The following is a 15029-nucleotide window of genomic DNA, read 5'->3' as shown; positions in this document are numbered from 1 at the left end:
CAGTACTGGCCCAGGAGGGGATGGGCATGACCACCACCCCCAGCATCACCGAAAGCTGGGAGCAAGGTGAGCCCCTGTGATGTATCACTGCCCTCGTCGGGTCACCCAACACACCTGGCACTACCCAGCCATGGCACACCCTTTCTCCTTGGCTGCAAATGCTGGCACAAGGCAGAACATGACCTCTTGGCATCTTCTGCCAATAGCACCGTTGACTGCCATAAAGAGAGGCATGTGCCCAGGGGTCCCCAACCTTTTTGAGCCTACGGGCACCACAGGGTGGTGGGCACAGCAACAAAATGGCTGCCACAGCTTACCTTCAATCACACAGTGAAGATCCTTGGGCTGTGTTGGCAGCTGCTGCCAAAGCAAAGTTTTTAAAAATCTGCAGAGTTGATCAAATCTCCGGTGGCCAATCCAAAGACTTGCTGGGCAAAAGCCCCACCTGCCCCCACCCACTTTCTAAGAACACTTGGCTGGTGCCAGAAAAGGTGCCAATGAGCATCATGGCACCCCATGGGCACCACGCTGAGGACATCCGCTCTAGCCTGTCCCGGCAGCCATTGCTTAGCCAGGACTTTGCCCTGCCAGGGCATCATTTTCTAGCCCCAGTTCCTCATTGGAGCACGATGTCACCAGGGTTCCCCCTTCCCTGTTTCGGTTGTCATTCATCCATGGTTGGCAGCCGGGCTCTCATACTTAACTAGCCCTGTGCATAGGGTTGCCAGGTCTCCCCTCTCCTCCAGCTGGAGGCTTTTGGGGCAGAGCTGAGGGGATCACGTGCCCGCAACAATGGCGATGTGCGCACGTCACTTCCAGTTTACACCCGGAAGTACCGCATCGCGAGGGGCCTTTTACCACTCAAACTGGGAGTTTAAGTGGTAAAAGGCCCCTTTGCAATGTGTTTACACCCCGAAGTGTCACAAGGCAAAGGGGCCCTTGATCACTCAAACTCACTTTGAGTGGTAAAAGGCCCCTCATGATGCGGCGCTTCCAGGTGTAAACTGGAAGTGACGTGCCGCAGTATGTAGGCGTGCGTGCATGTTTGCCCGCTGACCCTCAGCTGGTCGACGGGCAGGGGGTGGATTGGCAGGGGCTTGCCCGTCACCACTGGGCACTTGGCAACCCTACCCGTGTACCTTGTTGGTGGCTCTCCTTTCCTGGGGAAGGTTTGAATTTTGCTGATGTAGACAAGAGCTAGTTTTGGGTTTGTAACAGTGGGCTGAAACATCAGGGTCTCCAAAAAGATATTTCCCTTTCCCTCCACTGGGAAGAAGCCTTGGTCATTTATGCATGGGTACATTCACTCACGTTTGCCCCCCGTCTGTCTCAATTGTTCCTTGGAGTTATGCATGAGTTTTCCCTTCATTAAAGATGACCTCGCTGCCAGCCCTCACAAATCTTGGGGCTTCTAGTTCCTCTATAAACCTGATTCTTCCATCTCCCCTGAACAAAGCCCGGCTGAAATCCCCATGCATAATGCAAAGCGTGGGACACAGAAGCTTGGGGGAGTGACCTTTCTCTCACAGAAAGAACTACAGCCAATTACAAAGCAGTGTGTCAAGAGGCAGGGATTCAAATGCTTCCTGCCTCCTAGTTCTTTCTGAGCAGAAGGCATTTAGAAACGAGGCTTGGGTTTCTCCCCGCCCCTGCCATTCCTTTCATATATGTCCATTTTTTATTTTTGTTCTTAAAATGCTTCTTTATGCGGCAGTTGGGTTTCGGGGGGGGGGACTTTTCTCTCACTACACCCACTTACAAAGCAGTGTTTGAAGGGGTGGGACTCAAATGCTTCCTGATTTGAACTTGCTGGTGCATAGATTCCCCACAGGAAAGGGTGGGTCCAGCGAGCAACGAACCTCAGGTAAAACTCCCATATGCACAAACGACCCTTATCTCAGTGGTAAGAGGTTGCATCTTCAGTATTCCCCACTGGAAAGGCACAGGAAAGGTCTCTTCCTGAACGCACGCGTTTTGTCGAACGTGCGTTTGATCCTGGCTGAATCCTGGCTGAAACAGGGAATAAAGGAGGCTAAAGCGACCGTGCGTTTTCGCCCTTGGTATCTGAACAACACCCCTTCTGCCTTTGGGCCTTATGATACGCTCAGCTCTTTCCGGAAGCCCTCAGGGTCAATTTTATATCTACAGACACTTAAATGAAAGGACCTATGCCAACGACTGACAGCCAGGTGTTCGCTTCTCCCTGCCCCTCTGAGAGACATGGGTGCAATCTGTTAGCCCAGACTGGTTATCGATATGCCCTTCTTGTCCCATGTGGTCCCTCATAGCCTTGATGCTAGGGTTGCCAACACCGGGTTGGGAAATTCCTGGAGATTTGGAGCGGGAGTCTGGGAAGGGCAGAGTTTGAAGAAGTGTTGGTTTTCATATGCCGACTTTCTCTACGACTTAAGGAAGAATCAAACCGGCTCACAATCACCTTCCCTTCCCCTCCCCACAACAGACACCTTGTGAGGGAGGTGAGGCTGAGAGAATGTGACCAGCCCAAGGTCACCCAGCAGGCTTCATGTGTAGGGGTGGGGAAATCAACCCGGTTCACCAGATTAGCCTCCGCCGCTCATGTGGAGGAGTGGGGAATCGAACCCGGTTCTCCAGATCAGAGTCCACTGACCCAAACCACTGCTCTTAACCACTACACCATGCTGGGGAGGAGTGGGGAGTTCAGCAGGAATGTGATGCCATAGAGCCCCACCCTCCGAATGCTACCACTTGTTCCAGGTGAACTGATCTCTGTAGTCTCTGGAGATCAGTTGTAATTCCAGGAGGACTCCAGGTCCCACCCGGTGGTTGGCAACCCTACTCAAAGCCCCTCTCCAAAGCCATTTGAATCCAGAAAATGATGGCCAGTGTTGGGTGGAAGGATGGCATGGCCAGGACCGTCTGAGAATGCTAAAGGTGGACTTGCGTTCTATTATTCAGCCAAGTCTGAAGCCTTCCTCTGATTTAAGAAGGTTTCCTCCAACGAAGGAGGCCCCAAAGTGGTTGTTTAGGCTAGAGGAAGTCTTCAGACTTGGATGAGCAGAGCCCTAAGACGCAAGCCCCTTTCTTCAGTTTGGAAAACATGCCCCACTCTCCCGGCCGGTCTCGTAGCCCCTAGCCTGTGCCCAAGACCTCTGACCCCAGACCCCACAGAGACCGGCACGTGTTACACAGCCAAGGAAAATCAATTTCTGGTCCTATAGCCACTCCTCCGGGGATAGGGTTGCCACCCTCCAGGTACTAGCTGGCGATCTCGTGCTATTACAACTGATCTCCAGCCGATAGAGATCAGTTCCCCTGGAGAAAGTGGCTGCTTTGGCAATTGGACTCTATGGCATCGAACTCCCTCCCCAAACCCTGCCCTCCTCAGGCTCCGCCCCCAAAACCTCCAGCCAGGGGCGAAGAAGGACCTGGCAACCCTACCCGGGGACCACACAGCACTGCTATGAACCCCGCAGCCTGCCCCACAGAGTTTCTGTAACCTCCCCACTCGGAGTCCTACCAGCCCTTTTCCCGGTGACCAGAGGTAACAGAATCCGCGGTCTTCAGTGGCCTTGGCTATCTCGGCTCAGGTAACAGGTGAGGTATTTCGGGGAGGACTCGGCCTCCTTTTTGCCCGCAGGTGGATGAGGTGGGGGTGTCCCCTCTTTTAGGGCCTGTAATCAATGTGGATTCTGGGGGAAGCAGATACGGAGTGGCCAGCCCGGGGGGAGGCGGTGGTGAAATTTTGCTCAGCATAGCCTGTGCGGAGAGCTCGTCGAAGGCAAATAGCACCGGCCGGCCTGGCTCGTTGTCCTCCCCCTTCGCACACACAAACACATACACACAAGAGGGGCCAGCGCAACTGGGGGCGGGAGTTGTCAGTGCCGTGGGGAGGAGGACGGGGGGACCAAACTTGTTGACGCGAGACGGGAGGGCCCCGCTGCTTTCCAGACCTTTAGCACCTCACCCCGGAGACAAGGGGCAGGGAATGCAAGGCCGGCTTGCCCTGGCGGCTCAGGGGGCCAGGCACAGCCCCCGGCTCGGGGAGGGCCCCTGCAGCCCCACGCTCGGAGGCTCCACAGCTCCCAGCCACGTCACACCGTGGTCTCGTACTCCAGCAGCTCCTGAGAGGCCCCTATGCTGCGGTACTGCAGGCGTGGCGTCGCGGGAGAGGTGTACTCCAGCGCCAGGATGGTCTTACGGAGGCGCCTGTCAATGAAATGGGCGTCCCAGGCAGGATACTTCTTCCGAGGCAAGTCGATGCGGATGACGGGGCCCTCTGTCCGCGGGGCGCGGGTAACAGGGGTCGGGGGCATGCTGGGCCTGACCTGAAAGACGGGCACGCAGCTGTCTCGGTCGCCAGGCACCCCCTCCCTCTCGGCCCCTGTAGTCCTCGGTAAGGAGCGTGGGGGGCTGGTGACCACGTCCACGGGGCCTCCTGCAGGGCAGGGGACAGCCGTGCGCTCCTCGCTGCAAACGCAGCTTGGGTTCTGGGGGCTGAAAACGTTCCCGTTGGGGTGCAAGAGGCAGTAGTAGATGAACATGAAGAAGACCCCTAAGGCGAAGCTGGAGGTGACCACACAGACAATGATTAAGGCGTTGGATTCGGGGAACCCGCGCGTGTCCCGCTGCCAGTACCAGAGCCCTGTGAGGGCGGCGTTCTCCGACAGGGTGATCACGTAATAGATGGACATGCGGCACCGGCTGCGGCCTTCCTTGACGTTGAACCAGCAGAAGATGTAGATGATGCCTACCACCATGTTGTAGATGATCTCCTCCCACTTGGACATGCAGAAGTCCGTCTCGCCTTGGATGATCCAGAAGGTCATGATGCACCAGTGGGTGACGATGAAGATGCCGAAGTAGAGCTGAAAGACGGAGGCAAAGAGGGCAAAGGCGATGGCTCGGGCGGCGATCGTGAAGAGGTGCCAGAGGATCTGCACCACTGCCCCCTTGTAGGACATGGGCAGCTTGTCTTCCCGGGAATCCCGGAGCACCTTCTGGTAAGAGGCAAGAGTCCACGCCAGGGAGACCAGCGAGGCTGAAGCGGAGAGGCCTGTTCGGGCAGACAGAGAAGAAAAACAAAAGGGAGGCAGGGAATTAAGGGGAGAGAAGCAGCATTACTGAAGGAGGGATCCAGCATGAGTGTAGTGTAGAGAGCCAGCATGGTGTAGTGGTTAAGAGCGGTGGTTTGCAGCAGTGGACTCTGATCTGGAGAACCGGGTTTGATTCCCCTCTCCTCCACATGACTGGTGGAGGTTAATCTGGTGAACCCGGTTGGTTTCCCCACTCCTACACATAAAGCCTGCTGGGTGACCTTGGGCTAGTCACTCTCTCTCAGCCCCACCTACCTCACAGGGTGTCTGTTGTGGGGAGGGGAAGGGAAGGTGATTGTAAGCCGGTTTGATTCTCCCTTAAGTGGTAGAGAAAGTCGGCCTATAAAAACCAACTCTTCTTCATCATCATCATCATCATCAAGAGGAGGAGAAACAGACCTGGAGCTGGCGGGAGAAGTATGGCAAAACGATGGCGGCAGCAGGGTCAAGGCAAAGGCAGTTGAGGAGGAGAAGAAGAAGAGTTGCCGTGCATTTCTGAGCCGTGCCGGCGGCCAGGACGAAAGGCCTTTGGAGGCCGGCAAAGGCCTGCACCGGCGCAAGGGCCCACAGCACCGGCGTCCGGGCAGTGGCAGGCAGGGATGCCGACGGAGCCTTCTGCCAGCGTCCAGACGCCAGCAAAGGCTGCGTCATCATCTCGGGAGGCATTCTCGGGGAGTCACAGCACCGGCATGGGGGTGGGGCCACAGTTAGGTGGCCTCCTAAGCCATTACGGCTCGGGAACGCCCCCTTTTTTTGTTGAGATACGCCACCTTTTAGTGGCGGGTTGCATGGATTTTTGGCACCGGGCAGAGGTTTCGGCAGGGCCAAAACCTCCTTAGGAGGCAGCACCTCTGCATTGCCTCTTACGCCCAATGCAGGCATTTCCCTTAGGAATGATTTTTATATGCCAACTTTCTCTACCTTTTAAGGAGAATCAAACCGGCTTACAATCTCCTTCCCTTCCTATCCCCACAACAGACACCCTGTGAGGTAGGTGGGGCTGAGAGAGCTCTAACAGAGCAGTAACTTGCCCAAGGGCCCCCAGCTGGCTTCATGTGTAGGAGTGGGGAAAGCAACCTGGTTCACCAGATTAGAGTCCACCACTCCTAATCACTACACCAGGCTGACTCTCAAAGGAAGACCATGGAGGCAGAGATGGAGGAAGAAACGATGGGGTGGAGACAAAGTGGGGCAACGGATCTGGAGATGGGAAAGAAGATGGAAGCATGAGGACTAGTCAGGTGGCAGGTTGCACGTGGACGTCTGTGGAGGACACAGGATGGATAAGGACAGGAAGGAAAGTTTAGCAGCAGACACGAAGATAACCAGAATCCTAGTGAGAAGGGGAAGGGAAGGAAGAGGATCACATATGCCATTACAGAAGACTTTTGGTGCATCTTTTTTTCTAGACATTCCTAGTCAAGGAAAAGGTAGTGAGGCTGGAGTAGGATGGTGGAAGTGCAGAAAGGGGGGAAAACAACAGTATCAAGAGAAGGATCTTTCCCTTGTAAAACATTTTATCATTGGGGTGTGTGCGAGAGGGGAAAGACATAACAGAGGCTCATAAAGTGAGGATGGGAAACGGAGACAGCGGAGGGAAATCGTGTTGGTCGCTAAGGTTCTGCTGGACTCGAGCTTTGCTCTTCGACGGCAGGCCAACATGGCTAACCCCTGAAACAGAGGACAGGAGCTCACAACCGGTCCGCTAATGAAAAGTTGTACGCAAACAAGTCCACAAATCGGTTCTTGTAGATTATCCGAGCTGTGTGACCGTGGTCTTGGTATTTTTCTTTCCTGACGTTTCGCCAGCAGCTGTGGCGGGCATCTTCAGAGGAGTAACACTGACACTGTCCTTCAGTGTGACTCCTCTGAAGATGCCCGCCACAGCTGCTGGCGAAACGTCAGCAAAGAAAATACCAAGACCACGGTCACACAGCCCGGATAACCTACAAGAACCGATGAACTCTGACCGTGAAAGCCTTCGACAATAAGTTCACGCATATTCGCACAATGCATAATGAACCTTTGGAACTTATTACACAGGAGCCTGTGATTACCACAAGCATAAATAGCTTTCAAAAAATGACCAGAGTGACATGAGGATGGGAATCTGCTTTCTACTAGGGACGAAGCCTTGATGTGTCCAACCTTAAAGACTGGGCGGTTTTTGCTGTCTTGTGGACCAAGGTCCGCTTTGTCCGACACATGAGGCGGGCCCTCGGTTGGCAGACATACCTACAGAATGAATGGAGATAATATATATATATATATGGAATGGGCATGGAAAGCATATAGGAACACACAAAGCTGCCTTCTACTGAGTCTAAGGTTGCCAACCTCCAGGTGGTGGCTGGAGATCTGTTAATACAACTGATCTCCAGCCAATAGAGATCAGTTCACCTGGAGAAAATGGCTGCTTTGGCAATTGGACTCTATGGCATTGAAGTCCCTCCCCTCCCCAAACCCTGCCCTCCTCAGGCTCTGCCCCCAAAATATCCAGGTATTTCCCAACCCAGAGCTGGCAACTCTAGCTGAATCAGACCCTTGGTCCATTGAAGTCAGTATTGTCTATTCAGACTGGCAGCGGCCCTCCAGGGTCTCAGGCAGAGGTCTTCCACATCACCTACTTGCCTGGTCCCTTTAACTGGAGATGCTGAGGATTGAACCTGGGACCTTCTGCATGCAAAGAAGAGGCTCCGCTGCTGAGCCACGGCACCTTCCTATGGCTCTCCAGGGTCTCAGGTGGAGGCCTTTCACATCACCTACTGCCTGATCCCTTTTTAACAGGAGATGCCAAGGACTGAACCTGGGACCTATGTTCAAAGCAGATGCTCTGCCCCATGAGCCATGGCCCCAGCTCAAAAAAATGGCTGGTTGCATCATACCCGTCTACGAATGTCAGCCTTCTTCATCTGTGCAGCTCCTGGCCCCCTGTTGTCAGGCCCGGCCCGGTACTCAGCAGTTAGGCCAGGTGATGCTCCAAGGTAGGTATGTTGTTCAGCTCCATTATGTTATGTCTTGCTCTTCTCTGGGAACAAGTTTTATCAATGGGTTGCCGTAGCAACCAGGAGTCGCCCAGAAAGTTCATTCTAACTTTATATCTTCTGTCTTCTGATTCCTACCCCATTAGTATCCTTGCTGCTTCCACGTCAATTTCTGCAACTTGCTGTATATTTTCCATTAAACTAACTTTCTACGGAGAACCTGCCTAGAAGTCGTTTGTGGGATTTGTCTGGCGAGCCCAGAGCTGATATTGGGATACCCTCCAAATTTCCCTCCAGATTTTCCTCCAAATTTCCCTCCAAATTTCCCTCTCCCCTTCAAACTCCGCTCCTGGCACATTTCCCTGGAGCCCTTTCCAACCCACCCATCCGAGTCCACCTCTCCAGTCCTTCCCAAGTCTTGCTGTCCTTCTCCTTGCCCTTAGTGATGTGAGCAGCTAAGCTGGAGAAATGTTTTGCTTGCCGTGATCCTCTGTGACCTCAGAGCAGCTCAGCCAATCACGGTTCATCTTAAGAACCTAAGAACAAGTCCAGCAGCCTGTTCACACCGGGGCCAACCAGGGGCCTCTAGGAAGCCACTAACAAGATGAGTGCAGCAGCACCATCCTGCCTGTCTTCCACCGCACCCAAACCTGGGTCATGTCCCTCATTAGTTGTCACTTTTCTAAATTGAGAAGACCCAGGCTCTTCACCCTTTCCTCATAGGGAAGGTGCTCCAACCCCTTCATCACTATATTCAAAATTGTTTCAGGAGGGTAGCTGGGTTGATCTGCAGTAGAACAGCGAGATTCAAGTCCAGCAGCAGCTTAGAGACCAACAAGATTTTCGGGGTATGAGCTTCTGAGAGTCAAAACTCCCTTCGTCAGATGTGTTCAAGACTGTATCTAAACTATTCTGATCAGACCACAAGATGCCATTTTTTAAACTTTAGCGATGGCTAGGAAACTAATTGCAGCGTCCGCCGGGGTCAAACAGGGAGGATGCAAATTATGGGAAGGCAAGCACAACATCGTGGTTATTGGTTGTTCTTTAAACCTTAACCTTTCCCCAGAGTTCTAGATAAGGAGCAGAAGAAGGAGAAGAGCTGGTTTTTATATGCTGATTTTCACTACCTTTTAAGGAAAATCAAACTGGGCTTACAATCTCCTTCCTTTCCTCTCCCCACAACAGACACCTTGTGAGGTAGGTGGGGATGAGAGAGTTCGGAGAGAACTGTGACTAGCCCAAGGTTACCCAGCAGGCTTCCTGTGTAGCAGTGGGGAAACCAACCCGATTCACCAGGTTAGAGACTACCGCTCTCAACTCCTACACCACGCTGGGCAGGAATGCCGCAGGGTGGGCTAGGAGAGTAGAATTTGCCACCCAATTGCTGGAGATGAACCTGGGGGCCAGGTTCATCTCCAGGGACTGGGGTCTTCCTGGCGGCATCTGGCTGGCTGCCGGACCTGGATCTGAACCAGCCAATCAGCTCTCGCGTTCCCGCGGGTGGGGGGGGATCCACTCACCTTGCAATGGCTGGATGGTCTTCTGCTGCACCATGATGCTCAGCTGCAGCACCAGCTGGGGGGCACTCTTGAGGAAGGTCTCCAGGAGCCGCAGCATGCTGATGTCAGCACTTTCGAACATCATCCTCCAGTAGAAATGGCGCCGGCGGTGCTCCAACTGCCAGCGGCTCTGGAGCCCCAGGTACAGGGCTCTCAGGTACCTGCAGGAGAGAGGGAGAGAAGAAGACAGCAGTGAAGAGCTCGGAGGGGCCAGTCCTGCCCTGGTGTTGGCTTCCAGGCAGAGACTCTTGCAGCATGGCCCAATGTTGCTTGTAGCGTCTGGGTGGCTTGCCATTAGGGTTGCCAACCTCCAGGTACTGGCTGGAGATCTCCAGCCGATAGCAATCAGTTCACCCAGAGAAAAGGGCCACTTTGGCAATGGGACTCTAAGGCACTGAAGACCATCTCCTCCCCAAACCCCGCTCTCCTCAGTCTCCACTCCCAAAATCTCCAGGTATTTCTCAAACTGGAGCTGGCAACCTTATGCATGGTGCCCTTTGCATCCTGACTCTTTCGTGGGAACTGGTGAGACTACTGATTTATGATTATGTACTCCAAAGCATTGGCACCTAGGTAAAGCCAAGCTGTATCCTGTGGCAATTTCTTTGCATTGCATTTTTCACCTGGAGAAAAATGGCCGCTTTGGCCATTGGACTCTATAGGCATTGATGTCCCTCCCCTCCCCAAACCTCGCCCTCCTCAGGCCCCGCCCCCAAAAACTCCTGCCAGTAGCGAAGAGGGACCTGGCAACCCTACTTGCCATGAGGAAGACTGCTGGGCTGGCCCAGCTTTAAAAGGGGGTTAGACAGATTCATGGAGGACGTTCCTATGACGCGGCATTCCCCCCCGCCCCCGCTTACGTATTAATGCTACTTTGGGTGGTGCGATCAGACAGTGCAACATTTCAGAACCGAGGGATTACAGCAATTTTAGAATAGTCATGTTCAAGATGCATAAACGTCAGAATAATGACTTAAAAGGAGAAAAAAAGGGCACCAAATATGTAGTTCACACTAATGACCTATTCTCTCTGTTATCAATTTTATTGTAGACTCCACCCAAGGCTCAAGGTTGACTCAGCCTTCCATCCTTCCGAGGTACCCAGTTTGCTGGGGGTAAAGGGAAGATAACTGGGGAAGGCACTGGCAAACCACCCCGTAAACCAGGGGTGGGGAACCTTTTTTCCGCCAAGGGCCATTTGGATATTTATAACATCATTCGCGGGCCATGCAAAATTATCAACTTAAAAATTAGCCGACCAAGCCCCAAGCAGGCAGCTGCCCCAGGTGACACCCCCGGGTGCTGGCAAGCAGGCAGGCATCCAACCGGTGGTACACTCGCCCACCTCGTGGCACAGGATGGTCTGTTGCACCAGCCGGGCGTAGCCGTCCAGCCACACGCCGGAGTTGCTCCTGCTCCGCATGGTCGGGGCCGGATTCTACAGCCGGCTCCTGCTACCTCCACCTGCAGGGATGAAATGAGGACACACTGGCTAAGAACTCCCCCCCCCCCACGTTGCATTCTGGCCCTGCCCCCTTTCACCCCTCCATTGTTGCCACTCCTGCCCCCAGCTCTCTTGTCGTACAGAGGGAATACGTTTCCTGGGTGGGAAAGGGTTAACACAGTTTCTTGGGCGGTCCTAGCAACTCCATAGCTAATGACTCTTCTGCAAGGGAGAAAAAAGGTTCCTTTTCACAGCAAAACAAACTCACATCGGCCTTGAATACAGGCTATGGGCCTGACGTTCCCCACCCCTGCCGTAAACAACGTCTGCCTAGAAAACATTGGGATGTGATGTCACCCCATGGGTCACGAATGACCCGGTGCTTGCACAGGGAACCTTTACCTTTACCTGTCCTAGCCTGACACTTTTAAATTGGTTTCCATGGTGTCTCAGTCACAGCTCACAACTTACTTCTGCTGGATTGGGGCCTTAATATTCAGCCAACACCTGGGAGTACATTTATAAGTTAAAAAGGACGGGAAATGAATCCACCAAAGCCTTGTCCGGGTTTCCCCAGACGTACTTCTCGGCAGCTACAAAGTTAACAACATTTCTAATTTCTTCAGCATTGGCACGACACTGTAAAAATTCAAATTTCTGAGCTGTCGGAGGGGGGAGAAAAGGATCCTTTGATTAAGAAAAGAGGAAAGTCACTTTGATGTGTCAGATCAATGCAGAAGGCAGCGGAGAAGATAAAGAAGGACTTTGGCTCGGCTTCGGCTCTAGTGGGACATAATTGTTCATCCTAAAATCTACATTACCGGCTCTGCCTTGATGCAAATATTAATACAGCTCCCTGGATGGTTTTCTTGTCTTAACTTTCATTATGGCTGAAGGAAGGGTGATGTGGGGTCCTTACTTCAAGGAAGGGGGCTAGAGGTAGGATTGCCAGCTCTGGGTTGGGAATTAACTGGAGATTTTAGGGGTGGAGACTGAGTAGGGCAGGGTTTAGGGAGGGGAGGGGAGGGACTTCAGTGGGGTATAATGCCATAGAGTCCACCTTCCAAAGTGGCCATTTTTTCCCAGGTGAATGGATCCCTGTGGCCTGCAGATCAGTTGTAATAGCAGGAGGTCTCCAGTCCCCACCTGGAGGTTGGCAGCCCCAGCCAGAGGCAAAAGGCCCAATCCTGTGGATGGGTGAAAAGTGAAAGTTGACTTGATTATCCAACGGCCGTTGGTTCAGCTCATGCCCTATTCACCCATTCATGGCTTTTTTTGGCAGTTTGGTTCACTGTATTACTTCCTAACAGTACAATTGGGCTTTTGTGCTGCCACGGCTTCCGTTTCCCTCCAGAGCAGGACAGTAGAGGGATTTTTGAGGAATTTTTTTAAAAAATGGTAATTGATACTGTGCTATTGCACATTAATATCCCGACAGTCTAACAAGCCCCTGGAAGGCTTGTATTTTTTTTAATTTGCAAATTGCTATTGGGCAGTGGTGCTCTAACGATCAAATGCCATATCTGAGTTCCCAGCTCTCATTTTATATAAAAAAGTAGTTTCTAGCCCTTTTCATTGTGGAGGTAGAAGAAGAAGAGTTGGGTTTTCTCTCTCTACCTTTTAAGGCGTCTCAAACCAGTTTACAATCTCCTTCCCTTCCTCTCCCCACAACACACACCTTGTGACCTAGTTTACAATCTCCTTCCCTTCCTCTCCCCACAACACACACCTTGTGACGTAGGCGGGGCTGAGAGAGTTCGGAGAGAACTGTGACTGGCCCAAGGTCACGCAGCTGGCTTCATGTGGAGGAGTGGGGAATTGAACCCGGTCCTCCAGATTAGAGTCCGCCACTCTTAACCATTACCACATGCAGGTATAAAGTGAAAACTTGGCAATGAAAAAGGCCAGTTTGGTGTAGTGGTTAAGAGTGTCAGACTAGTATCTGGAAGACCCAGGTTCGAATCCCCACTTGTGCCATGGAAGCTCGCTGGGTGACCTTGGGCCAGTCACACAGCCTAGCCTACCTGTAAGGCTAAAATGGAGGAGAGGAGAATGATGTAAGCCACTTTGTATCCCTACTGGGGAGAAAGGTAGGGTACAAATGAATAAAATAAATAAAAAATATATTTTTAAAATGAAAACTGGGAATGCAGAGATTGTTGCAATCATTCGTTAGAGCGCAACTGAGCAATAACACGTACCTTTAAAAAATGCTAAAAAAAACCGTGCAGTGGTTCTGTGGGGGTAGGGATGCCAAGTAAATGATGGCTCACCATGTGGATGCAGCCACAGACCGTCAAATCAGTCAAAAATCATATAAATCAGTCAGAATTAAATGAGGTGGTTTAAAAAACAAAACAAAAAAACACCCCTATTCTTCAGTGTTTTTCCAAGTAGACCTTATTGACATAAATCGTTGCCAGTCTGATTGGATCAGCAATGCTTCACGCAGGCCATTTTTGCATGGTAATTAGCAGTGTGTTCCAGGCTGAATTGCCCCGCATATTTTTTTTAATTTTGCATGCTGAACTGTCATTCCAGAAGTGACTGCGAAGCCGGAGCATACCTGCTTCGCATTACAAAAGAGCCCATTTAATGCGACCTTTGGTGTTTGCCGTGAAGATTCCCCCTCAAGGAACAATGCAAAACCACAGAAGCGCGTTAGGTATGCATATGCTAATGGATATGCAAACAGGAACAAAGGAGCAGGCGGGTGGGGGGAGTGGAACTTCTCCTTTTTTGTTGGAACTGTGAAAAGGCATTTTTAAAGTCGCATTTTAAAAAAAAGCAAAAATGGCCACAGTCTTTGGGGGAAGAACCCAGAGGTAAACCTGTTCAGCAGGCTCTGGTGTCCCTTGGTGGGAACCGAACTGACCAGGTGATCGGCTCACGTCTGACCGTTAAGTTTGAGGGCCAAACACTTCATTGCGAATTTTGCAGCAATTCTGATTCAAATCAGGCGTACTTAGGTCAGCCGCTCTCCAGGGTCTCGGACAGACACCTCTCCTGTTACCTGACCCTTTTCACTGGAGTTGTTGGGGACTGAACCTGGGACATTCTGCAGGCAAAGCGGAGGCTCGAGAACACACACATGAAACTGCCTTAGACTGAATCAGACCACTGATCTATCGAAGTCAATCTAGTCTACTCAGACTGGCAGCAGCTCTCCAGGGTCTCAGGCAGAAGTCTTTAAAGGCATCTACTGGCTGGGCCTGCGAGGTGTAGTGGTTAAGAGTGGTGGTTTGGAACAGTGGACTCCGATCTGGAGAACTGGGTTTGATTCCCCACTCCTCCACATGAGCGGCGGAGGCTAATCTGGTGAACCGGATTTGTTTCCCCACTCCTCCACATGAAGCCAGCTGGGTGACCTTGGGCTAGTCACAGTTCTCTTAGAGCTCTCTCAGCCCCACATACCTCCCAGGGTGTCTGTTGTGGGGAGGGGAAGGGAAGGTGATTGTAAGCTGGTTTGATTCTTCCTTAAGTGGTAGAGAAAGTCGGCATATACAAACCAACTCTTCTTCTGTCAGCCATGCTGATTCTATGGCTTTAGGCAGATGATGAGAGGGAGGGCATCTTGGCCATCTTCTGGGCATGGAATAGGGGTCACTGGGGGTGAAGGAGGGAGGTAGTTGTGAATTTCCTGCATTGTGCAGGGGGTTGGACTAGATGACCCTGGTGGTCCCTTCCAACTCTATGATTCTATTATTCATCTTCTTTCACCTGGAGATGCTGGCGATTGAACCTGGGACCTTCTGCATGCCAAGCAGATGCTCTGTCGCTGAGCCAGGGCCCCTCCCACTACACTCTTCACATTAGACCATCCTGGCAGATGAGAAGCAGCTTGAAGTAGGGGAAAGGAATGCCAAGAGGTCTCTGGTCATGCCCTGGCTGGCTCCAGAACCAGTCTTCACCTACCATCTAGCAAAACACCCGTCAAGAGGCTGGCTGGGTGTGACCGGGCATT

At 52.2% G+C, this 15029-nt stretch overlaps 1 protein-coding gene across 1 annotated transcript in view; it reads right to left on the bottom strand.

The window, feature by feature from the left end:
• Window positions 1–4073: 4073 nt before the first annotated feature.
• The window catches only part of XKR7 (XK related 7), a 66537-nt gene continuing 55581 nt past the window's right edge, over window positions 4074–15029 (bottom strand). The window contains exons 2-3 of the mRNA XM_056844931.1: window positions 9583–9782; window positions 4074–5035 (exon numbers count right to left, since the gene is read on the bottom strand). Of these exons, the coding sequence (XP_056700909.1) occupies window positions 4074–5035; window positions 9583–9782 (1162 nt within the window). The remainder of the gene's footprint in view (window positions 5036–9582; window positions 9783–15029) is intronic.

The sequence above is a fragment of the Euleptes europaea genome, chromosome 2 (genome assembly GCF_029931775.1).
Source record: "Euleptes europaea isolate rEulEur1 chromosome 2, rEulEur1.hap1, whole genome shotgun sequence".
Classification (NCBI taxonomy): domain Eukaryota; kingdom Metazoa; phylum Chordata; class Lepidosauria; order Squamata; family Sphaerodactylidae; genus Euleptes; species Euleptes europaea.
This window is presented reverse-complemented; position numbering and strand designations above follow the sequence as displayed.